The sequence below is a fragment of the Phoenix dactylifera genome, unplaced genomic scaffold (assembly GCF_009389715.1).
Source record: "Phoenix dactylifera cultivar Barhee BC4 unplaced genomic scaffold, palm_55x_up_171113_PBpolish2nd_filt_p 000691F, whole genome shotgun sequence".
Lineage (NCBI taxonomy): Eukaryota > Viridiplantae > Streptophyta > Magnoliopsida > Arecales > Arecaceae > Phoenix > Phoenix dactylifera.
Window position 1 is genome coordinate 203,420 of NW_024068074.1, and position 27,609 is coordinate 231,028.

Below are 27,609 nucleotides of genomic sequence, written 5' to 3' on the forward strand. Positions count from 1 at the left end.
TTTTGATGGCTGAAATCCTCTTATTTGAATCAACTCTTAATTGCGTTAGAGAGGAGGAAGAAAGACTAGAAAGGGAGAACCAGATTCACCCTTTCTTTAAACTTTTATTTTGGTGGAAGAAGGAAGTAAGGGAGGGAGAGGTTCAGCCGCCTCTCTCTTACCTTTTTTTTTCTTTTGTGCGGATGAATGCCAAGAGGGAAGGGGGCTGTCGTGCCCAAGAGGAATTAAAGAGAGAGTAGGGCCCACATCCCCTCCTCTTCCTTTTTAAACAACCCTAGGCGTGGAGCTCCTACAAAATAGGAGCTCACGCACGCCTAGGCCAAGAGGAGGGGCGTACGCCCCTCCTTATCCCCGTTTTAAATGGTGACTAGGTGGCTGAACCTTAAAGATTAATTCCCAAACCGTGGCAGCCCCTATCCTTCTTTTCTTTGGCGTATGGAGCTCCTAAAAAATAGGAGCTCCATCCTTATCCCCTCTTAGTGCTGCACCAAATCCTCTCGTGTGCTTCTAATCCTCCTCTAAGGAGGATTAGGTGGTCCTTCAAATTAGAGATCTAATCTAATTAGATCTCTCCTAAATTATGAACCAATTTGGACTTATAAGAGTCCTAATCCAATTAGGACTCAATTGAATCATGACTCAATTGAACTCTTCAATTCTAATTCAATTAGGAGTCATTTTAATTAGATTAAAATTAATTAGGACTTAAGAAATTCTAATCCAATTAGGACTTCTTTAGTTTCAGTCCTAATCCAATTAGGACTTCAGAAATCCTACTCCAACTAGGACTCTAATTTAATTTGAAGTCCTAATTCAATTAGGACTCTAGGAATCCTACTCCAAGTAGGACTCGTATTTAATATGATCAAGTCTAATGAATTAAATCTAATTGATTCAATTAAATTGCAATCCAATTACAATTATTCCTTCTTCAACTCACTAACTCTTAGTGGGTTACACCAATTATCAATCAAATTGATAATTATGAATTATTTATGATTCCAAATCACAATTCAACCATCGGATCAGTCAATACCTCTAATGTATGTGACCCCATAGGTTCTATTCTGTCTGGTAGTGAGATATATTGCGATCTCTATCATAATATCATTGAAAACTTCTTTCAATGGGTTGGAACAATTCCAACTCAACTCACCAGGGATCATCGATCATCAAGATAGTCCTTATGAGTCTCACCATCTACCAGTGATACCTAGCAGCATATAGTGGCAACCCAGCAGAATGGAATGATGAATCTCTAGGTGCAGTTATCGTATGATACAGTCCTTCTATCATGGTCCCTACAGAACGGAGGTCATGGATAACTCGTCAAACCCCATCGTCTGTCATATGTCAAAATTTATTCGACTTAAGTTCGAGTGTGGAAAACTCTTTCTCCACTGTTCATACTGCCCCGGCTGAGGTCTTACGAACTCAGTCTTATAAATCACATAGGATCACTCCTTACCTACCAAGATCGATAGATTCCTTGTAGGTGCATACCCTACTCCTACAATGAACCTACTGCAGCCAATCTACACCACAAGGACCCATATGGCTAGAGACCATATATATGTATAGTCAAACTACAGCAACCTCATTATGAATAGCCGAAGCACCGCAGGTCAAAGGACCAATCACATTACTGCAACATCAAGTAAGTCACTGACGAGTGGATAGACATCCAAGTGACTTCTTGTCTTGGTCACGCTCTTGTTCTCTAACAAGCACCTGCACTATCACTTCAGTGTCGCTACACTATGGACTCGAGTCTCGTCCATCCACAAGGAAAGCGATCTGTGCACTGATCTCATCGGATCGTTCACCGTCTTTGTGATGATCCATTGATCAGGAGCATTTAGAAATTAATCACCAATGATACATGGCTCAAATTCTCAGCTCTTGAGAATATGTATCATCATCTTATTAATTCCTTAGATGATTCGTAGACACATAAACAATATGAATGAAAAAGATGCAAATTTATTATTTAATAATAATAAAGTCAAATACAAAATTATGTTCCAGAATTAATAATGTGTCAGCCAGATTGGCTTCTAGGGCATACATCTAACAAATTCATTCTTTAGGGTTGACACCCTGATGTAGCCCAAATTGAATCTTATTCAATTTAGCTCAACCTAAACCCAATCATTCAATCAAATTGAGTTCATTAGCAATCTAATTGCCAGTTATTCCTTTAATAATTCAATAATTATTTTACTGCAACCTTTGCTTAGGATAATTTGTCAATCGAATTGACTAATGTACCTCTGGATGATTCTTAATCGTCAATCAGCCATTTGATCAACCTATAAACTTTTATGCGTATGACCCCATAGGTTCGAACCTAAGCCGGTAGCATAAGAACGACTTTCTGTACTAATCGAAGTGACCATCTAGCAATGGTACCCGACGTCCGGATAGGCCGAATAATTCCAAAGCAATATTCTGGAATTCTTGGACTATAGTTACCGTATAATTCATCCCTATGACTCTGAATGCATAGGATGACTTCCGAGTTCACTGTCAACTATTTAATCAATTCATCCAAAATATGTTTCAACTTTACAAATCTTATGACTCCTCACATCGATTACCCTAGCCAAGGTTTTGCTAAATTGAACATAAAAGCATTATCTCTTGTCACCAGGAGGGGTCAATCCCTTCTTGACTCACCCATCGACTTTGTAAGTACTTGACTGTACCCAAAATACTTTCGTCACTAAATTAGAAATTCAGATAGTCCCGTACCAAAGTACAGTGAGTTGCTTACTAGTCACTAGGATGATCTTAGGTCGGAGGGATACTTATATCCATATCCACTCGAAATATTTCTTGACAGTAGAGCGCTCCGGAACAGGTCACATTCAGTGAAATATACTCCTACACTTCACTTGTGTGGCAAACTAGTGTCTTTACACTCCTTGGTTAAGAGGACAACCAACATATATGGCACACAATGACTTATACTTGATAATGTCATTGTCCTAGTAATAGTATACCGTTCGGTCGTGAACAGGTTTAAGGACTCGTAGATAAATCCTTCTTTATCATTTAAAAGAGTCCTAAGGATTTCATCATATTACATGAGTTCATGAAGATGTATAAAATATGCGATGAAAAAATGCCAAATAACTTTTATTATTTATTAGTTCATATACATCTCAATCATCAACAGGTTGACGATTGACTTTAGGACACATTTTCCAACAACTCCCACTTGGACTAAAGCCAATCGGTACGGTATCGTATACCCATCTTCGACTTATGATTATTGAACTCCTTCATACCGATGACTTTAGTAAATGAGTCAGCCAGATTTTTCTTTCCTTCGATCTTCTGGAGATCTATGTTCCCTTGTCTATTATCTCACGAACTAGATGATATCGACGCAGAATGTGCTTGGTCCGCTGATGTGCCTTTGGTTCCTTTGCTTAAGCAATGGCTCCAGTGCTATCAAATCTAGTGAAGGTAACATGACTTTCATCTATTTTGACTTTATCTAATCTGATCTATGTGGCACTTGCTTTCGGGCGTCGACTAGATTGTTGAGATTGAGTGTACATAGGGTATTTTTATAATTAGATTATATAGAAATTGCACATTAGCTACTTTCAAAGATTGGAGTTTCCTTTCTACCCTATCCCCCTTCTTTTTATACTCAAGCGATAGATTAAGTTCTCTGTCTAAGGGGAAAATGAAAAGATACAAATACATGTAGTATCATAATATCTACAAAGACACTTCTAGTGAATCTAAAATTCAACAAAATTAAGGATTAGGATTAAAACGAAGTTTATAATATGTTGCACCAATGATTTGGCAAAAAGAAGTCTATGTTGATGCCTTTACCACACTTAGAATTTCACCTGATAGATAAAACTTTAAAACTTCTTTGACTACTTCCATGTTAATTAAAATGGAAAAATGGAGAATATATATGAAATATGACCTAGTCAACAGCAAACAAAGAAAAAATGAAGTATACGTAACTAGCCATATATTTAAAAAATCAGTTAATTGGATTGTGAAATATTAGCCAAGATGCTTGCCCTAACAATTTTCTCCAAGATCATTTTTTTTACTTTGTTATATGAAATTAATATCGGGCATATTTTTAGGTTACTTCCACTATTTATTTGACAAAGATTGAGCCTTGAGCAATGGTAAGGTTGCTCTATTATAACTAGAGTGTTATGGGTTCAAAACATATAAGTAGCTACTTCGCGTCCAAGGTAAGGCTATGTATATTTGAACCCCTATACACTGTAGTTATAATAGCTTCATGCATTGGGATAATATTTCCACTACATTTTTGACATGAATACAACAAAAAAATGTCTATTCAATTCAATTTATTGATATGACAACAACCACATCGTCTTCTCATCTATTCTTAACTCAATTTAAAAGAGTTGTGATTGTAATTTTGGCTATGCTATGATCTACAAAATTGTTCTTTATTTGGAAAAGCTTGCGATTGGGCTCTCCTTGCTTGATTTGGCTTGGTAATGGCCATTAGCTTGTAAAATGCGTTTGTAATGAATTGATAACCTAAATTCATCCCTAGAGTCACTGCAGAATGGTTCATCTTCTTATAATGTACTAAAAGTGTAAATTTGTTTTATAAAGCTATTTTCCTCAAGGTGGCCTCCTTACACATATGAAATATTGTGGATTATAATAGGGCAAATCCGCTTATGTGCTCTAGATTCTTTACTCATAGGATCCTTTCCTCTTTAAAAATTTAGTAGTGAATATCAAGTAATGTTTCAAACAACCACCACATATAGTGTCAAGAAAAATCTGCTAATGTGGTAGCGTCAAGAAAAATTTAACACATATGTCTAATCTATCCTTTAAAGCAATACATTCAATCTACTCTATTGCAATTCTTCGGGTGATATCAAATATAAACAATATATATTACAATAATATACTCTAATAATTAAAGATTAAAATGCATCATCCATGATCTAATAATTAAAATGGATTGCTTTCAATCTCTATATAATTAAAGAATATGATCCATGAAGATCATCCATTTTTATATAAGAATACAGACTTTTTAATTTTTAAATATTTTAAGCGATATAGATAATGGAAGAAGCTTCATTATTGATTTTGGACCGTGAAGCCGGGAACTTAAACCGACTTTTACAGCTTTAGGGTTTTGCAGGCCACCCGGCCCCCTCCGATCAGTTGCTTCGTCCGTCAATCGTCATCGCTTACACGCTTCTTACCCCATTGCTGCCCTTCTCGGGCCTTCCAATCTCCTCCCATGGCATCGCTCCCCTCCGAGAGCTTTGGCATCGTCACGATCGGTGGCAAGGGTTCCTCCCTCTCTCCCGCCGCCGTCTATGCCGTCTGCCGCCGCCTTTCAAAGGTAACCATCGACTCCTCCGCCCTCGAGAAGCTATCCCAATCGAAGAAGCCATCTCCGCCACCCCGAAACGAGCCTCCTTCAAACCCTAGATTCCTAGCCCCGGAGGAGTCGCTCGCGGCCCTCGCCATTCTCCTCAACAAGCTAGTGCTCTCCGACGCCGCCATCCGGCCCACCCTCCCCGTCCTAATCGAAGAAACCCTAAACCTGGCATCCAGCCCCGAAATCCTAGATTTCGGCTCGCCGGTCAGGTTTCTGGATTCGCTATCCCGGTTGAACGGGAAGAATCTAGACGATATCGGAGTCGGGGAAAAGGAAACCGGTGTCTTTGAGGGCTCTTGCGCTGCTTCGATTGGAATCTGTGCCATATTGGACTGCTGCTCGTCGGCTCTGGTGAAGGTGTCTGATGCTGTGGCGGCCTTGTCTTGTGAGGCTGCTAGGGCTGATGTCACTGCGTTCGATTTGCCAGTATCTGGCGATGGTTTCTCCATTAAAGCTGAGATGGATGTAGCTGGCGACATGAAAGTGTTGCTGTTTGGGTCGAAGCTTGTAGGGCAGAATGATTCAGGACCCTTCGCTGAGATCCCGGCCATCCATGGTAGCTTCAGGGAAGCTGTAAGGTCACTGCATGGAAGAATCCGGGTTGAGTTGAACTCCGGTGTTAAGGTCAAGAAGGCAATGAATGCTGGAAATTATGGAAAAGAGAAAGCTTTGATTACTTCGGTTTTGCCGTTGGCAGTATCTATTCAGTCGATGAGCGAGTGTAGCTTGGGTAGATCAAAATTGACTATTGAATCAATTAGTGATGATGATCTAAGGTCAAAGGTGGCTGAAGTTTTTGAGAATGTTCGCCCTAGTTCTGATTGGCTGAGAGAGCAGTTCCAATCCATTACAGAAAAAGCTGCTTCTGGATTGGATTATGTTGGGGTTTTTCATCATGTATATGAGTTTTTGGTTAAATTTAGGGAGGTTCTTGCTTGGGAGGCGGCATTGGTGTTGTTTGCAATTGAAAGGGATGATGATTCAATTGAGAAAAAACAAAATTGTTGTTCGACCAGCATCAAGCCAGATGGAGAAACTGCAAAGGGTGAGAAGAAGAGGGAGAAGAAAAAGAAGACCTCAGGGAAGGGAACTTCTGTTATAAGGCAGCTCCTTAAAGACCGAATTATGGATAAGAATGAGATAGTCACTGAAGATGTTAAGATTCTGGTTGAGTGGGCACAAGAGCTTTCTTTGTGTTTTGATCCCAAGGATGCTGGTCTCGACACCTTGCTTGCAAAGGTGAAGGAAATAATTGAGAGCAATGAAGTCAGAAGGCTTCCTAAAATTCCAAAGGTGAGGACTACAAATCATATCAAGGTCTTAGTATTCTTTGAACTGCTAAAATGGTTATATTACTTGATTTTCCATTCCCCTTTATTTGATTTTTTGTCTTATCATGCATTTTTGACTAATAGCAACAAAGTATGTTTGTTCCCACCTATCTACCCTGAAGGAGCAGAAGAGTTGGAATATGTGCATAGAATTCATCTTTTGTTTTTGTTGTATATTTGAGATTTGCAATCTTTGGATCCCATTACAATCTTTAAAACATTTTGTGCAGAAATTAATGGTTTGTATACGTGCAATGCTGTCAATTTTCTAATTTAGCTAGAATTGATGAAGAAAAGACCACTTTCTCTACTTACGATGCTGATGCCTAATCTTTCAATTATTTGTTGTATATTATTAGCTGCATTAAATTTCATTGTGATTCTTTTTCTCAACCCAGGATTTTTGTAATTCTCTGAGACATTAGAAAATATAATTGATATCAAGTTGCTGATAAAACTGCTATTGAAATTTGACAGAAAGACAACCCTTCATATACGTATAGAGAAAAATTATTTTAACAAATTTTCGCCATAAATTTCCACTTACGTGTTTTCCCAGGATAAAATGCATTTTGTGAACTTAATCTTCTATGCCCTTGAAATCATTCTAAATGGTCAAAGAGGTGCTGATGTTTTTCATTGTACACATGAATTAAACTAAATTTGAATCATTTTCCATCAATTTAATGTTTCCTATATTTCAGTGCTTGTATATTACCTCTCAATGCTGTATACTAAGTCAGATCTCATTGTGATTGTCTAAAGGGCACTCGTGATTTTGGAAAAGAGCAAATGGCCATACGAGAACGTGCATTTTCAATTATCACAAGTGTTTTTAAGATGCATGGAGCAGTGGCCCTTGACACACCTGTCTTTGAATTGCGAGAGACTCTCATGGGAAAATATGGGGAAGATTCAAAGTTGATTTATGACCTTGCTGACCAGGTACTCACCAGGCATTGGAGTAGTTACATTTTGCTATTATAGTCAGTTTAGTTTTTGCTGCATGTTATATTTTATCTAAGCAGTCCAAGTATGTGTGCAATTTAATTCAGGGGGTGCTCAATCCCTCAAGCTTTCTCTATTTCTTCACTTTTGTTACCATCATATACAACTTCGAGGATACACATGAGTATACAACAAAATCATTTATCTAAGGTGGATAAATTAATGCCTTTATATTCAAATTCTAGCCATTGAGATTAATAAATTATTGCATAATAGTTATAAGGTTAGCTGAATCATATTAATTAGAAAGTTGGGCAGTCAAGAGGTCAAATGATCATAAGTTGTGCTAGCAAAATGAGACTATTTAGGTGAATGCCAGTAGGGATTAAGAAGGAAAATGTTTGACATGAGTATACCTGTCGAAGCTTTGCAGCAGCACCAGTTATGATCAGGGGACTGACCCTAATTTGATTTTACTAGAATTGGAGGCTAACTCCATGATAGATTTAACTTGGGTTTTGAGCGTTCAAGTCAGCAGCATTCCATGTTTTGGTTCCAAGGTCTGAATTTGGTGTGGACTATGGTCTCATATATTGAGCATTGCAAATTTCTTAGGCACTTTTGAAGCTCTTTGATTTGATTGGACTTGAACGAATTGAATTTAATGGACCTTACCGTAGCCACTTTGAAATTTGAAATTGAATAGGCTTTTTGGACCCAAGTTGAATTTGTTAAACTTAAGGTTTGAGTTGTTTGACTTTGTTAAGTCTAAACCTAACTTTGCTAACTTAAATATAAGCCTTCTTGGAATAGGTTGGAGTTTCTTGACATGCTTCTAGTTTTGCACCTTCTTGTTTATGTGAGCCCAGTCTTTGTTCATTTTGGTATTTCCAGAATTCCATGTAGTTTTTAAGGCTGAAGGCTTTTAATAGAGGCCCGAGTCACTAACGTTCATCATACCTTGAGCCCTTTTATACTTATGATCTGAGCTCATTTATATTCAGAATGTACTTGACCTTTATACATGTTACGTTTGAATTTTGTTTAGATCTAAACTTTTTTTAGATTGTATCCACCACTCTTGGTTAGTCCATTTAAGTCGACCCATGTGATTGTCTCAGACATGTTAATTATATCAACTCCCACCTTATTGGATATATTTTTTCCCACTTGATTTCAAGGGGTTCCAATTTCTTAATGACCCCAATCTAATAAACCTGTTTCGACCAGTCTACATTTATCTGTTTAAACCGTTTATACGAGATACATTTTCTGTTTAAACCATTTATACTAAAGTTTAAGAACCAATCCACATTGCTGGTATGGTATCAGTATGTTGTGAAGGCTTAGTGTGCCCTTGTATCAATCAACACATGATATGGGTGCTTATGTTGATTCCAACGACATCACGTGTTGTTATGCGGATGAGGTACATGTATGGATTCCAATATTTAGACTTAAAAACATTGACTTGAAGTTCACTTTGAGACCAAGGTAACAGGTTTAAACCCATTTAAGGAACTTTCCAAAGATTTTTTAAACTTCTGATTGGATTGTTTGCGCTAATTAATTGGAACCCATTTAAGACTCAATCAAGCTTGGAGACTTTGATATCTATATATGAATGTTCATGAATGTTGTCTCAAACGTGAGTCCATTTGAGAATCAACCTAAAATGCTGAAGTAATCCAAGCATAATTAAGTCGAGCAAACTTTTGATCATTTACTGCCTCAACTGATTTCAGTTAAGTTAATCTTTTCTATCTGATTCTATTAGGCTCAATGAATCCTTTTTAACTTCCATTGTGTTTGGCCAAGTCACTGCATTTATTGATTTAGGTTCAAGCAATTAAGGGCTCAGTTAAGACTTAAGACTGGATCAGGTTAAATTTAAAATGGCTTCTTTGTTGAAGATTGCATCTCATCATGTTCAGAATCAGTCTGATATTCAAATAAGTTTAGCTAATTCTATTTTAGACCTGTTAATAAAGTTCAGCATCACTCCAGTTCTCTTGGCGTAGATAATTTTGCAATCAGGTTCAGGACTGTTCATTTGTGATATTACAAGCTAGAGAGATTGACTTGAAGCACATCTAACTAGTTCATGTTGACTAAATTGGCCATCTTTTGATTCTTTTCCATTAAATTAGTTTACTTGAATCTTTGGAGTGCTGGAGCTTGAAACTTGTCTTGCTGTCAGGGGTTGAAACAATTTCAAATCATTGTGTCTTGTTTTCTAACTTAATGCTGAATCCTCAGAAGTTGGTTGGTTTAGACATTTGGAACTGAAGAACATGCATAGAACCTGAACTTGTTCAAAGGTTTGAAATAGGCTAGTAACTGAAACTCATTTGCTGAGATGAGAATGAACCGAATCCAGTTTGATATTTTGAAACCCTTTCTTCTTGTTCTTCTTCTTTGTAGATACATGTGGTGGATTATGAATATAAAGGGGAAAATCACACCCATATTGCCGGTAGAAACTAACAGAAAGCAGAATGAAAGATTAAAGAAAAGGAGATTGTCCGAGAAAGCTCCCAGATTAGCCATGTAGTTGGCCAGCTGATTATCCTCTCTAACAATACGTGGACCCCGACACACTGCTAGATCATTGAGCAGCTGCTTGATGTCTTGGAGGAACGGATGCGTGGAAGAGAGAGAACCATTTAGCCAAGACAATAACCGTAGTAGTTTCCTTCTAGCCATATATGGTTTTTATGAAAATGATGAATAGCAGTCTTGAGGCCAACCCATACACCAGTGAGTTTTGTAGTTTGTACTTAAGAGTTGCTAACAAGAATGGCACCTACTGCCACTACCATCCGGTCATGGTCATGAATTACAAAGCCCGAACCTATTGCATCATCCTTGATGGAGCGATCAAAGTTAACTTTTACAAGTCCAGGTTAAGGGGGTTCTCAGTGACATAAGAAAGGTGAAGGTCATGGCTGCAACCCATGGCTTTGAGAACCACAGAGACCGAGACAGGTGAGTTATTGTCTCTGATCACGGAAGACACTCAAAAGCTAGACTAGCTGCAGTTTGTGCTACAACATCCGTTTGAGACATCTCACCCAAGAGAACCTCACAGTTCCTAGCCTTCCAAATGTGCCAAAGGATATTGGCATTAAAAGTTTGAATATAGTTGGAATTAGGTCTAGACATCTTTAGAATGACTGACGTAGAGCATCATTTGCCTTCCTAAATGATTTTCAAGAGATTAAGACCCCATTTGGAGGAGCTTTTGGAAGGCAAAAAAACACTTTTTGGCTCTCCAAAAGTATTTTTAGATGAAATAAGGGTGTTTGGTAAAAATTTTAAAAAGTTGTTTTAGCTTTTTCAGAAAGCTAAAAACAGCTTTTTACGAAAAACGGAAAAGCACTTTTAGGCTCCATCGGAAAGCTGCTTTTTGGACCAAAATACCCATGATAAAATATAATAATTACACAAAATGTCTTTTTATAATTCTAAAAATCTGCAAGAGGGTGAAAAATTAATTTACATTAATAATTATAATATTTTATACCTTCATTATTGTATTATACTATAAATATAATATTATATTACGTTATATCATAATACATTAATATGTTATGTTAAATAATTTAATATTATGTTATATTATGAAAATTAATTTATGCTAATAATTATGATATTTTATACCTTTATTATTGTATTATACTGTAAATATAATATTATATTACATTATATCATAATACCTTGATATGTTATGTTAGATAATTTAATATTATATCAAATTATTATGCTATAGTATACAATATTATATTACTATATTATAATAATATTATATTACATTATAGTAATATTATACTATATCATATATTTATGTATTAATACGTATTATATTTTATTATGCTCTATTGTATAATATTATGCAATATCTTTTATGGTCATTTTGTCGTACCAAAAGTATTTCTCAGTTTGTTTACCAAATATATGTTAAAGTGCCACAACACTTTAAAAATGTAGTTACCAAACAGCAAACAGCTTTTTATAAAAGCTCTACTTCATAAAGCTTTACTTCCAAAAGCTCTATTGCCAACAACCCCTCCAAACGGGGCCTAAATCTCAAAGGCAATCAACTCTTTTGGAACTCTTTATAGAACATACTTTCATTAGAGTTCCAGGACCTTCCCTTCTCTGTCTTGTAAGGTTTTTCAAAGAGCTTTTATTTGAATCTTCCTGCATATTAATAAACCTGGAGCTAATCTTAAACATCAGACTTGGTTATTCAAACTTGAACTCAGAAATCTGATATTTCATAGTTCAAACCTGAAACTCTAGAAGCCTGAGTCTTAAAGCCTTCATTTATTAATTAATCATTATCATTATTTATTATCGTTATTTATTATTATTATTATTTTAGTATTATTTTGTTATTATCATTTATTATTATTATTCTATTATTATTCAATTCTTGTTCTATTTTTATTTTATAATTGTTGCTTAAGACAAGCTAGAAATCTTGAACATGGTTGGTTTCCATTGTCAGAGATCCCAAACAAAAAGAAAGAAAAAAATTGTTTCTTTTGCTGGGGCCTAAGCTGAAATTTGATTTGGAGTTTAAACATTCCATCCATTTAACATTTAGGCCCATTCAGCCATGACTTAGTATTTCATGAAAGCCTCAAAATTTCTTCTTCTTATTAGACTTTCCAAGATCAAGTCTCTATTCATCCCAGGTCTGTGGGGGTCTGTTCCAGGTCTGTTGATTTCTATCAACATCAAAGTCTGGATAGACATTTAATTATTATCTTAAAAAGAAATTTAGCCTTTGTCAAAGCTAGAAGATCATCTTTATCGCATCTTTACTTCTTTAGGTGTTATTAACCCGTACTCTCAAGAACCATGGCTTATACAATCGTGAGCAACCTCTTGTGATGAAAATCTCTACAGGAGAGGACATACCTATTGTACCTTTAGTCTTCAATCTGAGGTGGGGGAGGACATGCCTGTCCCATCATCAGCTTTAAAGAAACAAAACAAAAGAAAAAGAAATTGACGGCACCATAAAGGAAGAAAGAAAGGTATACAGATTCAGAGGAGGCTTCTTAATTTTGGGCATGGTAAAGCACAAGGAGCAACGAACAGATAATAAAAGAAAAAAAATGAAGTAGAGTTTCGAAAACGGAAAATGGGAAATCTCAGTATATGTCTGGCTAGAGAGGAGAGGAAGTTTGAGAATGTGTAGGAAAATTGTTAAAGATGGGTAAATAAGAACAAATAAAAGAAAAAATAGGAGTGATAAAAGGTTTAACTGAGTCCACCAACATCCACCTACTCTCTGTCTCTTTCTCCTCTATTGTTCCCTCTCTCTTATGCTTTGTGACTATGGGAGGCTAAAAGAGTATCATTCAGTGTTTATGTTCTTTTCTGTATAAAACACTAAATAGTCTCTGCCATTAATTACTATGTGAATTGAACAAAATTACAGGGACAAACCACGTCCTCACATGGATTTTCTCATATAATTGAATTGCTGATTCCAATTTTGAATTCAACTTGACCTTTCGAACCTCGACAATACTGTCATGAATCAAATGGTAAATATGTGTATATGCATGATATCATCATTAACCTAGATTGGATGTGGATCAACCATAGAGTTCATTGCATAAAGAAGTAGCTAGCTGTACCAATTATTAGTCATTTGTTATTGGTTTGTATTATGGTTCCATGAATATTGTGGTGAGTGTATGATTGTAATTCATGCCTTGAACAAGGACTCATGCTTTTTGGTTCAGCAGAGGATTGATAGCTGTCTCCTTCTACATCTTGATTTGGTGTTCATGTATCATCATAACTGTTGGAGGCCATTGTGTGATACTTAATGTAATGACTAAGCAATTGACTTTGTGCAAAAACATAATTTCATATTGCTTTTTTGACATTCATGGTTAGTAGAATTATCTTAAACATAGGGCCAATTGCATTTCAGCAACTGTCAGAACTTAATGCTGGTCAGAGGACATGCATTTACATGAGATAAGTTTAACTTATCTTATATTTGTAGATTCTTGAGAATTATTTCATTCAACTTTATCATTGTAAATAGAAAGGTATAAGATATTGGAATTTTTTTTTTGGAATAAAAGTCCCTCACTCATTAAACCTTTTTTGAGATATTGGTCTGCAGTTTGTTCTTCCAGAATTGAGAATCTTTTCTTGTACCTTTCTCCCCTTGTTATCATTTATTATTGCACACTTAATATCAAATGGCATTTACTTTTCATTTGTAATTCTATTGCAGGGTGGTGAGCTTTGCTCTTTGAGATATGATCTGACAGTCCCCTTTGCCCGATATCTGGCCATGAATAATATTAGTGCATTAAAAAGGTATCAGATAGCTAAGGTATATCGAAGAGATAACCCATCAAAGGGGAGGTATCGTGAATTCTACCAATGCGACTTTGATATTGCTGGCCACTATGAGCCAATGGAACCTGATTTTGAGGTTATTAGAGTTTTGACTGAGCTGTTGGATCAGTTAGATATTGGCACCTATGAGGTATATTATAACCTATGTTTCTGGCATCAACTATATCACTTTCCTTATCTAATGCATTGTCATGTTTTCTTAATTGTCATAATGGTAAATTGATGGCATTGTTCAATGGGTGGAAATAGGATCCTTTTTTTTGAAGTAAAAGAATCTCTCTTTCATCCTCTATTGTGGTGTCTGACAGTGATTTTTCCTGAATTGAATATTGAATCGTCATGAGGGGTATTTCTTTTTTATTATTGCAGATAAAGCTGAATCATCGAAAGTTATTGGACGGAATGCTTGAAATTTGTGGTGTATCTTCTGAAAAATTCAGAACAGTTTGCTCAAGTATTGATAAATTGGACAAACAATCATTTGAACAGATAAAAAAGGAACTGGTGAGGACAGCATTATGTATTATTTGAAGAGAAAATTGTTGATGTACATTGTGTCCTTGATCTTCTTTTTATGTTTTAATTCCTTGCTTTTTTGTCTTGTGAAGTTCATTTCTTCTCTTACTTTGGAATTTGGTCATAATCGAGGACTAAGTCTTGTATTGGGGCTGTCTCAGTCTGGTCCAGTCCTGGGTGGATGCCTCCAAACCCCTTTTCTTGTTTTTTTTTTTATTGTTTAAGATTTTTTTTGTTGGTTTTAATAATTTTTAAAATCTTCCTGCTTCCTCTCCCTTCCTATCATTTCTCTCTTTATCTTGTTCCTCTTCTTTCTCTTACCTCCCTTCGTGTCCTTGCTTTCTCTTTTCCTCTCTTTTGATGAACCAGAGCTGACAAAGCATAGAGGCATCAGGCTTTCTTTTTCTTTAATCCAGATCCAGTTGTCCTGGTTGCTACCAGGCAACCTAGTTACCAAACCAGTCTTGGTCCAGAAGAGACGGGTTCCGGGAACTTCCAAGGACCGGATCTGTCACTGGTCCAGTACGGTACCAGTGGGATGCACCAGGGTGGAATGGGTCCCAGTTCGTTCTTCACAATTCTTGATCTAATTAAAAAACATATCTTGTAGGTGGAAGAGAAAGGTTTAGCTCTTGAAACGGCAGAGAAGATTGGCACTTTTGTGAAGAAAAGAGGGCCACCACTTGAAATATTGTCAGAACTGAAGAAAGATGGCAGCCAGTTTTTGGAGAATAGTGGGGCTGTCCTTGCATTAAATGAATTGGAGATTTTATTTAAAGCTCTTGAAAAATCAAAGTGCCTGGAACAAGTGGCTTTTGACCTGAGTCTTGCCAGAGGCCTTGATTATTATACTGGAGTTATATATGAAGCAGTTTTTAAAGGTGCTACACAGGTAAACACAGTTTTAGCACCATGGCACAATTTTATGTTGATTTCTACTATAATTTTTATTATCCTGTGTAGCAGCATATCTTATCAATCTTTGGATCTTTTATTTTTTACTCTGAATTTCCTGATTAAGGTTGTTCTTAATTTTATACATGGAAATAGTATTGACAAATTTGGCCATTAATTTTCATCTGATCCACATGAACAGAAATGGCTATCTTAAAAAGTAAAGCATGTTATATTAACATCAGATTAGGTTAAAATGGGGTCTATCTCTTCATACTGTGATAAAGAGTCATCTGGGACCATGGAAGAGACCTTTACTAATTCTGCCTTTGGGATTGATTGTTGGTCTAGTCATATGTGTTATAACTCTTTTCATTCTTTGTTCATTCTTTCTTTTTTCTTTCTTTGTTTTAAAGATGAATGTATTATTTTAAATTGAAATGCATAAAATAATCAATAAATTTCCATTGGCTTTAAACACAGGAGGAAGTCTTTTTGGCCCAACCTATCACAATTATCCGCATTTTTATAGGCCAATTAGAATAACATAATATCTCATATTTCCATCTCAATTTGAGTGGGTCTCATATGATGTCACTAAGCTAGGCTAGTTTTCTGAATGCGTGAATTTATGCCAATCACGTAGGTAGTGAGTTCCTGTTTCCTTACTAGATGTTCTTTATCTTAATCATGCTTTAAATAATGCAGTTTACATGTACATTGAAGGACATTGTTTGGCTACATTTTGCACCAACAATAATGCAGTATGTTTTTCTTCTATTGCATGATAATTGATTTTTAACTCAATTCTTTTGGCTTGAGGCTCATTGTCTCATAAAATCAATTATTCCCATCTATTGCATGCATGGTTTGCCGAATTGGGCCGAACCGCCCGGTTCCGCCTGTACCGAGCCAACTCGGTGGGGGAGCAGGTTGGTTCACCTAGTTTTTTCGGAATCGGTCGGAATTGGTCCCAAACTGATTAGAATCGGCCGAAACCGGCCACGAACTACATGAACTTGGTCCGAACCGGCCGGTTCCGTGCGAAACCGGCGGTTCGCACCGAGTTGGACCGATTCTGTACTGGTCCTATCTTTCATTTTAAACTTAAGTTGGAAACACCTGAAAAGTTAGAAACATCTCAGGCCTTCCCAACCTCTCCAAATAACTTCCTGCTCCATGATGAAAACACGTTGATTCAGTACAATTGAAGGAGTATCCAGCTCAAAATAAGATATGCTTCTTCTCACCTATCTTATTTTCTCTTTTTTTGGATGCCGAAAAATATCTTGAAATTTGAAAAATATGGTGAGATAATGTCAAAATTTTTGATTTTGGCATGATTTCATGATATGTTGTAGATTTATGGATGATCTACATGATCACATAAAAATTTTTAAATTTTGTGTTATATATAATTTTTAAAATTTTAAAGTACATTTTTGGATAAAAATAGAATTCAAAGAAATATAAAATCAGAAACATAGTTAGGGGCATGCAAGCTACTCTTTAGCTAAATTTGGTGTCTATTTATTCAAATTTTGATGCGATTATGTGCATAGTAGCGTAGGCCTAAATTTTAAAAAAAATTGAGAAATAAGTAACCTTTGATGCATGCCACGGGTCTAGAAAAATATATGTAACATCTATAGTAGGGTTCTATATGAATTTGAGCTCAAATTATTTTTTAAAATATTTATATTAAAAAAATATTTTTTAATTTTAAAATAATTAAAAATATAATTAATAAAAAAATATAAAAAATTACTAGTACGTAATACATATTTAGGAAATATTTTTTGAAGTAAAAAATATATATTTTTCAATTTATTGTATTTAAACATATTTTTTAATTTCAAAAATATTAACAATGTATAAATAAATAAAAAAATAAAAAATTAGTAATATATATTAGATAAGCTAGATGCATTTTTTGAAGTAAAAAATATTATTTTAATTAAAATAAAATTTTGTTATTTTTAAATAATTGATAAACTGACGTACTTGATAAATCTGCAAGAATGGAACTATAAAAAAAAGAGTCAGAGCGTGACATTGGTTGGGATCATGGCTAAATACTCTCGAGCCGGCATGCTAGAAGTGCAATTGGTGCAATATAGAGTTTAAGAGAGAAATAATTAGGTTGAAGCAATACTTAATTGGTGGTTACTCCGATGTATCTGCATCGAAAATGTCCACGGAAGATTCGACAGCTGATGTAGTACTTCGCTGATTTCAGAGCAGCGAAGGAGAGGGTTGCCAAAAAGAAGCCGGAGGTGGACCGCCGAGCTGTAGAGCCACCTTTCTATTACTCTAGAGAGTCAAAGAAATCGTCTGCTCTAGATAACAAGGTCTAGATCCAAGCTCATCATTCAGGCGAGCCTAGATGGTCAGTGGCAGCAGAATGAGGTGGCCATGAATTTGGGCCCTCATACTACGAGTCCGGCTCGGTTCTGCGAGCAACAGGGCTGATCTAGAGTTTAGGAGGACCTCAGTTAGAAAGGCCACCAGCAGAGGCAGTGAGGCTGGATGATCAGTGGCAATAGGATGAGGTGGCCAGGCATAGGGCACGATTTGGGCCCTCACAGTATGAGTCGGGCTCTGATTCTGTTAGCAGCAGGACAGATCTAGAGTTCAGAAGGACCTCCTTGGTTAGGAAGGCTGTCAGCAGAGGCGATGGCCGTATTGTATCTATGCTGGAGGCTTTTGGCAGCAGAAAGAAGTCTTCTAGTGAGATTCCATCAAGAGCCACCATCCATAATTTAGATCCACATGCCTTCTCTAGCAAGAATTCAAAGCGGCAGGGGGTTGACACAATGCAAAAGAAGGATATGTGGGGAGCTATTGGATTCTAGTTTCACTTCAGCCACATTCCAGCGAATACCGCAGACAATACGTATTATAGATCTGCCATTTTTTTCATACAGGCTGCCGGTCCCTATAGATCATCTAGGATTGAAGAACATTACGGTGAGCTTTTTGACAATAATGAGCTAGAAAAGTAGATTGCTTCATACAAGAGCAAGTGGCCCACATATGGGATGACGATGATATGTGATGGTTGGATCGGTCCTACCAAGTGGAACATCAACTTCTTGATATGTTTGTGTTACGAAGACTTAATTCCATAAGTTGGTTGCTGCTTCCGATCTGGTGCATGACACCATGTACATCCTTGGCTTGATATAAGTGATTTATTAGATAAAAAAGAAGAATGTCGTGCAGGTCGTCACTGATAATGAGCTGCAATATAAGGTCATCGGGAAGATCTTGATAGAGCGGTGGCCACATATTTTCTGAATTCTATGTGCAGCATGTTGTATTGACCTCATGTTCGTAGACATTATGAAGATTCGTAGGGTGCAGTAGATAGTGAATACAGCTTAAACCATCACCAGATATATTTATAAATATAGCCTATCATTGATGAGGAGGTATGCAGGGGAGAGATCTTGAGACCAGGTGTGACATGGTTTGCTACCAAAACACTTGATAGCCTTCTGAAGAGAAAAACAATCCTACGTCAGATGTGTCAATCCCGAGTGGCAAAAAAGTAGATTTGTGTTGGGGCACTGAAGGGAGGATTGTCAAGGACTTGGTGATGAGGCAGACATTCTACAACAGGCCGAGAAGATAGTGAAGATTCTCAAGCCATTGTAGAAAGTGCTTTGGGCCATGGACAGTAAGAGGTGCCCCCAAATGGACTTTTTGTACATCAACATCATTAAGCGGTGGTGGGACTACCAGATGGATGGGGACTTGCATCTAGTAGGTAAGCAAAAATATTAAATATTAGACTACTCTTGTACTTGTACAATTTTACTAAAATAATTACGAACTCTATCTGCAGTATACTACCTGAACCTGAGGTTTCAGTACACCATACCTGAAATCGATATGGATGATGAATGATGCGGAACAAAATGCTGAAATGCTATTCAGAAAATTCTATTCCTTTTTAAATTCGAGAAAATGTGGATCGGTGATGATTAAGAAATCCTCACTAAATTAAGGCACCTCGATCTATTTTTAATATGAACCGGGTTAAGCATAAACTTGGGTTTTTTCATCTAATTTTCAATAACGATCTACTCATGAATATAATTGTGGAAAGGTCTCACCGATACGAAGATTGGATTCCTGGAAGAGGGAGGACGGATCCACGGGTCCTGGCTGTTGTCGGGTCGCCCTTCGTCTTGGCACACGACGAACTCCGAGTAGACCTGAAACAAAACTATGGGGGATTAATTTCTGTGGACTAAATATGGATACGGATAAACTCTAACTAAGATAAATAACCCAGATGACGGATCGTCGGATCTGGGAAGGAATCCGGAAGGGAGAACAGAAGCCGGAGAATGTGCGCCGCCTGCTCTAGAAAGAGGAAACCGGAAGAAGGGGAGAGGCCGGTCGATGCGCTGCTTGCGCTAGAAGAACTTGCGGAAGACAGGGAGAAGCCGCTTTCACTCAAGAGGATGGGAGAACTCAAGGGGAGGGAAGCAAGAGAGAGAGCCTCAGCTCTTTCTTTTCAAAATACTCAAAACACTTTCATATTCATTTGCTTAATTCATTCATATCTGCCCTTTAAACATAAGAGGCCTATTTATAGGCAGGGGAAACCCAGGTTACAAGACAAAATAAAACTGGTGACCGTTGGATTAAATGGATATGGGCCATGGGATCCCTGTTGAAGACGTCTTGAATCGCGATGCTTTGGACGGTGGAAGGCATTGATGGCTGACCGGGTGATGGGAGAATAATCCTGAAAAATCGCTGAATGCGGGCTTCCTTCTTCTCTTCTCCGCGGAAAAGAAAATGCAACGATTGATGGTCTAGTTCCAAGAAAATCGCAGCAAGGAAGGAACCGATTGATCTTCCCTTGGTCGGCTGGAACAGCGGTTGCTTCCGTGGAACATCTTGGGATGAGGCGATCTCGAAGAAGCCTTGGAAAGGAGGAAACACCGGCTGGTTGGGAACCGGATGGATGCATCGCGATGCTAGAAGTCAGTGGCAATATTCCTTCGGTTTGGCTAGGCGTTCTTCTTGGGATGAAGCTGTTTTGGGAAGAGAAACGGGCGATATGGATCTGCTGAAAACGCTTGGGATGGCATCGGTTTGTTCTAGGAACCCATCGCAGGAATTAAAGGCATTGAATCGGCAATTTCCTTCTTGCTGTTGCCGATCGGTTGGGCGATGGAATCAGGTGCAGGAAATGATTAAATGACAAGGACTCAATACTACTTAGACTGGACCGACATTGACTTGACTCACCATTACTTGAATTGGACTTGAATTGGATTGGACCTGATACGAACTTGACTTAACACAGAAATTAACTGGACTCAAAAATTAAAATTTATGGATGCAAATAAAAAAAACTGGCATAACAGATAAACCAAAAATAAATGGCAGATAGGCTGGTGTCCCCACCAATGAACTTCTGGCAGCTCTGCGTAATGTGATTTATAAGATTGAGTCTGATCCAGAAGTCGCGACTCTATGTCTATAAGAGATAAGTTAAATAATTTGTGTAAATTAACTAGTATCTTCGGTTATTAACATATCACTATATGATTCTTTTTCATAGACCAAAATATGTAGAAAGGGCATTGACAGTTTTGAAGTCTCGACAGCTATCGTAAGTAAGAAAAGTATGAATGCAGATATATTACACATCAACGATAACTATTACTTGACGTTAGATGGTTACTAATACGATATTATTTTATATGTAATTTCTTCAATATTTTTGCAGTTCAATGGTGGATTCATCTTGGTTTGTCTGGGAGAAATTTTAAGTAGCTAATTATCTGGATCCTTTCCTAAATAGTGTTCTTGAGTGGTTGTGAGCATAATTGGTCCATCTTCGCCCTCATCCACAGCAAGCAGAAAAACTGTCTGACATAGAAGTGCCTCAATGATCTTGTATATATTCACTACGATCTAAGATTGAGGCTGAAGTGCATTCAAAAGGACGTAGAGCTAAAGTTCACAAATCCGATCCATATTGCTTTCATTGACGATGAGGATGATCCTATGATCGGATAGCTTGATGAGCCAGGATCGCCTCTATGATCGGCCAGTTTCGTAGCCAGTGAGGCTAAGATCGATGTAGGGCAATGGGCAGATCGCAACATTTCATGCATGCTTTCAGCTGATTAGCCACAGAGATCACTGGAGAGCCCATTATCACATGACTCGTTTGAGATATCCTCTCAGAGATATGATCGAGAGTTGCTTAGACAAGGCCACCATGCTACCTGATTGACTCAGTCAGGAGGGCGACAACCATCCTCCTAGCATAGTCAGGCAGAAAGGGCATAAAGGGTAAGTAGGCAGCTGCTTAGTGCACCAAAAAAGAAAAAAATGCAGCTGCAGCCCCATGGATGGTGTGGAGGAGCTTGTTCACTCAGATTTAGAGACTAGGAGCAGTAGCGATAGCAGTTCTGGTGGCCATGGATCTGCTGGCTAGAAAAAAAGTGAAGGACATGAGGCCACTGTTTATGAGACAGCCACAGGGTGGTCTTTAATTCATCGGTGAGTTCTAATTTACGCATGCTACATAAAATAAGGACTACAATGTACGATTTGGTAGAGCCCGCGAGGATACGATTGCATATAGAAGATGAGTTCTTCGAGATTACTTAAGAGGACACGATGCAACTGCAGATGACCTTGCACGTGAAGTAGGATCTATAGACGTATTAGGCTCTAAGTCGTATACTGAATCCTATTATCTGAAACCATAGACAGCTTATGACCCATACGGATACAAATATGGATATAGTGTATCTGAGGCATCGCTTTTCGGTGTTACTATCCTACGCAGCTCGGAGCATCTTATGGGTCGGATTTTGCTGCCGACATATTCGGATGGCCCCTTCGCAGCCGGATTATTAGCTCAGCGAGAGATCCGAGAGTGCTTATAACCCAAAGCGCGTTTCTTATAGGATGAATACACAAGACTACAATGCTGATTGGCTAGAGGGGTAGGCTGATGTGCCTCCTGACTATGCTAATGATCCGGATATCTACGAGAAGTATCGCTATTCGACAAGATTTGCACATAAGTACTCATCATTGTTCAAAAGTTGCAATATCGTTCATGTGGATGCATGTAATGATACTTGCTGACCTTTTTGGTTTGTCAATTCAATATATTTACCTTTTGCATTAATATTATTCACACATCAACTAAACAAATTTGATTCTCTTTTTCTGCCTCTTAAATCTTAGATTTGTATTTTATAAATCCATACCAAGGAACATTTGAACTATATCTTGGTGTCAAGTGGACCACATGCATTTCTTGCATGATTATTGATTTTTATGTCAGTTCTTTTGGTTCGAAGCCCAGTCTGTTAAAATCAATCATTGCTATCTATTGCATGTAATTTTGCTGACCTTTACTGCTAAACTGGGAAAGCAGGCTTGCATACAAATTTAAGGATTCAAATCTTTAAAATAAAATTATATCCACGTACGATGTACTCGTCATTGTTCAAAAGGTGCAGCATCGTACATGTCAATGCATGTAATGATATGTGCTGACCTTTTTTTGTTGGTCAATTCTGTATATCTAACTCTTGCATGAATATTATTTGCACATCGGCCAAACAAATTAGATTCTCTTTTTGGCCACTTAAATCTTAGTTTTGTATTTCATAAATCCATACCAAGGAATTTTCTTGAACTATTGGTCAACTGCAAATATCCATTAATCTTGGTTTTCTCTGTACCAATGCATACCTATGTCATTTGGACCACGTGCAACTCCAGAGGATCCTGTACAAAATACATGCAGTGAAATATTTCTCAGTCCTTATCTTTTGTTGATCTTATGCACAAAATTTATTGTTATCCCCCATCTGCTCCACAGATGTAATATGTTGTCCTTCCGAAAAGTTTTCAGTCATTGATAGTTTAAGTAATAACTTTAATTTTTCTACAAGATGATTTGTTTTGTTGGTACCAAGGATAAAGCATTCAGATCCTTCACTAACTAATGTGCATTCTAGGTTGGTTCAATTGCTGCTGGGGGCCGATACGACAACCTGGTGGGGATGTTTAGTGGAAAGCAGGTCCCTGCAGTTGGTGTCAGCCTTGGGATTGAAAGAGTCTTTACAATAATGGAGCAACTTGAAAGAGACAGAAACCAGGTAGTGGTTATTATCTTTTCTTACTAATGCTTGGTGTATCTGTTTCTTAGGAGGTAATAAGTCAATTTTGCTTTATATATACATGGTACCTTGCTAGTTTGTCTTAAATGCGCATCTAAAACCTATACATAATATGTAATAACAGATTATGCCCGAGTGTGGTTATTCTATTGTGCATACAAAAACACTCTCTATCAATGCTATTTAAGAAAGAATTATTTTGCTTTTGCTCTTGATCCCTTGGGATCAGCCCTCTTATGAGTTCCTTGTTTCAATATGGCATTCCACTTGATAAAATACATCATATCTTAGATTTGTGTGGATAAGTGAAGGGGAAGATCTGAGAAAATTCAAATGGAAGTTGTATAGACAAGAAAAGATAGCCCTTAATTGAAACAAGTCGAAGAAAGATTCATAAATATAACTAAACACAATCATAAGCATCGTTCTTGTTGGGAATATGATTTACTTTTTACGAACCTTCGTGGTATTTATGCATCATTCTTATATTAGTTGCAAGAACACCCAACAAGTTATCTTTGTACCTTAGATCTCATTTGGTTTGAGGAATAACTAACCCTGGCGTACATCTATTTCTGTGCCATATTTGTATAGTTATTCCTAAACTAAACCTGAATTTTGTTTTGTTGGAGTCCTCCTTTCTTGAGGTAAAGATGATGAGGGATGACTTAGTAACAGATTTGACCAACACTACTATAAGAGGTGCCAAAAATGAAGTAGGTAACTGGACGGTGGGATAAACTGGAGAAGAGTTTATTCCAGCCTCCTGATAGAATTGTTATCCCTTGGATATGTGTAATTTGACCAGAATAAGATCAACCTGTTATATACCATTCCAGCTAAAATTAGCTTGGCTGAAATAAAGGTTGTCACACCCCTTATCTCAGCCTTGTACTAAGAACAATTTTAATTTTTATCTAATTCTCTTGAATGTCATTGGTAGCAGTCCCCAAAAGTTATGTAGAAGTTAAATAGTTCCTTCGTCAGATTTAACAGTGCATTTCTTCTTGTTGGTATACCATTTATATTAGCTGGTTCAATTATATGCATGTGGTTTTGCAGGTGATTCGTGCTACTGAGACACAGGTTTTGGTGGCCATTCTGGGGAAGGATCTCATCTTGGCTGCAGACCTAGTGAGTGAACTATGGAATGCCAAAATAAAAGCAGAATTTGGTCTCACCAAAAGGGTGATGAATCATATTAATCGTGCGAAGCAATCTGGCATCCCATGGCTGGTGATTGTGGGTGAATCAGAACTAAACAAGGGTGTTGTTAAATTGAAGAACATTGAAGCCAACCAAGAGGAGGAGATTCCAAGAGAAAAAATTGTTGACGAGCTTCAGAGAAGGCTCGACGCTATCTAAAAAGTGCAAGCAATATCATACAATCAAGTTCTAAAGGACTGAATATATACTCACTTTATGCATGGATGATCCAACTTGACTCTATATAACAACACCAAGAGGAAAGGACATGACTGAATTCAAGCAGGCTGGTGTCATGGCAGAGCGAAAGCTTTAACCTTGGCAAACCTATGGGTTGGTAGCTGACAGACAAATTGGTTCAATAGTTAGCTGGTCATTGCATCCTGAGCTTGAGATGTCTAAATTGCTTTTTATGCAGGAATCAGATTTCTATTTCATATTAGTGGCTGGTTCTATTTTCCAATTTCATCATTCATTGTACCTTTTTGGGTTTTGCCCTTGTATGGGTAGCATCAGTCATCTCTTTTCTTTTTATCGTCAACCAGGTAACAGGCATTTAAAGGTACAAATTTTCATTTATCTGGAATGAAGTTTCTATTAGAGCTAACAGTGACATTTATTCCTTTGCTGTTGTCTCTTGGTATTGTTGAAGCGTATTCTGTTGAGTAGCAAGCTTTGTGCCAGGATATCTTATGCTGTTCAAGAATAGGATGCTGGTAGATTAGATCCCTCTAAAGGCAATATTAAGTTGCTGGCAGACAATTCCTGGGTTTTGTTTCTCCCTAATCTTTCTATTGATATACAGGGTCTCTCTCTCTCTCTGGGGCACAGGGTCTCTTCTTTAATATCTAACTTCCTCACTTTGCATCCATAGGAATGGTTGCGGTGGTTTGTGAACATTAAAGCCAGCCATGTGGTAGGCTAATTCTCTCCCTTTTTGATGTCATATAGATATTTGGCCAACAGGCATGAATCCAACCACAGTTTCGAGGAATGTTTCATGACATGCAATGATGGCACAAAGAGGGGAAAGGGAAATCATGCGATGCTGTGGCCAAATCTCTTATCATCCATATAATAGATATTGGACTCAAATTAATAACTGAAACTGACTTTATTCATGTATGACTTTGGGGACATCAGGGCTGGCAAAATGCAACCCGACCTGCAACCTGACCTGTGTTAGATTCATTATAAGTAGGTTTGTGTTTGGGTTGTAAAAGGTTGTGACCTTTTTAACCTATTAAATTCTCATCTCTTTATTGGTTTAACCTATTTGTTATATGGGTCAGGCTGGATACTCGGTTAGTACGTGCTCCATTTTAAATCTAGCCCTCATAGAATCCATTTCAATTTTGAAAGTCTAGTTCATTTTCGATTTTCGAGTAGAGCACGTGGAGTGCTGGAGATAATTGACATCTCATCCCGTCGACCACAGACGGATTCCACATCTACTCCAGCACCAACTCTATCTCTAGAGACTTCCCTTCCACATTTCATTCGTGAGTTTGTGATTTCGTCCCTTTCTATTTTTTGCATTCCAAGTTTTTCCACTATTGCTTAGTTAGGGTTTTAAGGTTTTTTTCTGTTGACTAAGCTACCTGCCTACCCAACCGACCCTTAGCCCTTTCCATCGACTGATCGACCGATTCTGAGCTCCTTTTCTTAATGATTGAGTCGGCAAGTAGCAAGAGGCCGAGATATTGCTACTTGAGAAAGATTGACCTCTAACTCACTCTAGATCACTAGACTCTGAGCTCCTTTCCTCAACGATCTAGTCTTCCTCAATATACCTCATCTCAAAGACTCAAACCCTTTCTATTTCGATCTCTCACCTCCTCTTGATTTGCCATCCTTTTAGCAAGAACTAGAGGATCTCCAAGGGAAAGAAGTGCGACAAGAATAAGATGCATGACATCAACTCCTTTTTTATATTTCATCTTTTTATATTGTCCTCGTTTATCTCTCACTATAGTTTTGATTTGCTCGATCTACTGTAGTGTGGTGTGAATCTCATGGCAAAGAAAGACTGATAGTCTATAAAAAGCCTAGTCTTCAACATGAGGCACAAAAGTTAGTTTATATGCTTATTTTTCTTGCTATTTAGGTCTAGGATCCAGACAAAAATTTGCCTAATCAAAGATTTTGGTGGTTCTCACTGGAGGGAATCAGATCTTAGTGAAAGGATTAGATTCACTTTTTATTTTTGAGAACTAAAATGGTAGGAAACCTGGTCAAAATTAGGAGAGGGAAGGATTTTGCCATTGACGACAACTTCCTTTTCTTTGCAATATTTTAAACCCAATTCACCCCTCCCCTCTTGGGTTGTCTCCTTGGGCAACAAGTGGTATCAGAGCAGGTGCTCTTATATCGATTGGTGTTCTAATCTTTAAAAAGAGTAAAAGATTAAGATGACAACCCCATTTGGATCGTCCCTTAGTGAAGGGCAATCTACCAATAGGCCATCATTTTTCAATGGTACAAATTATACCTATTGGAAGGCTAGGATGAGAATCTTCATCCAAGCCCAAGACTATGATGTATGGAGCATCATAGTAAATGGACCACACATTCCAACACACACGGTAAATAATGTGTCCATTCCCAAGCTTGAAAAAGATTGGAATGAATTTGATAGAAGAAAAGTACAACTTAATGCTAAGGCAATGAACGTACTATATTGTGCCTTAGATCCAAATGAATTCAA

The 27,609-nt window shown here is 37.4% G+C and overlaps 1 protein-coding gene across 1 annotated transcript; it reads left to right on the plus strand.

Moving 5' to 3' along the window:
- The first annotated feature begins 5,138 nt into the window (after positions 1-5,138).
- LOC120106921 (histidine--tRNA ligase, cytoplasmic-like) lies at positions 5,139-25,524 on the plus strand. The gene is made up of 7 exons (XM_039120009.1): positions 5,139-6,721; positions 7,525-7,704; positions 13,979-14,236; positions 14,476-14,610; positions 15,233-15,514; positions 23,535-23,675; positions 24,759-25,524. Exons 1-7 carry the CDS (start codon positions 5,285-5,287, stop codon positions 25,059-25,061), a joined length of 2,736 nt encoding a protein of 911 aa, XP_038975937.1. The 5' UTR covers positions 5,139-5,284; the 3' UTR covers positions 25,062-25,524.
- The last annotated feature ends 2,085 nt before the right edge of the window (positions 25,525-27,609 follow it).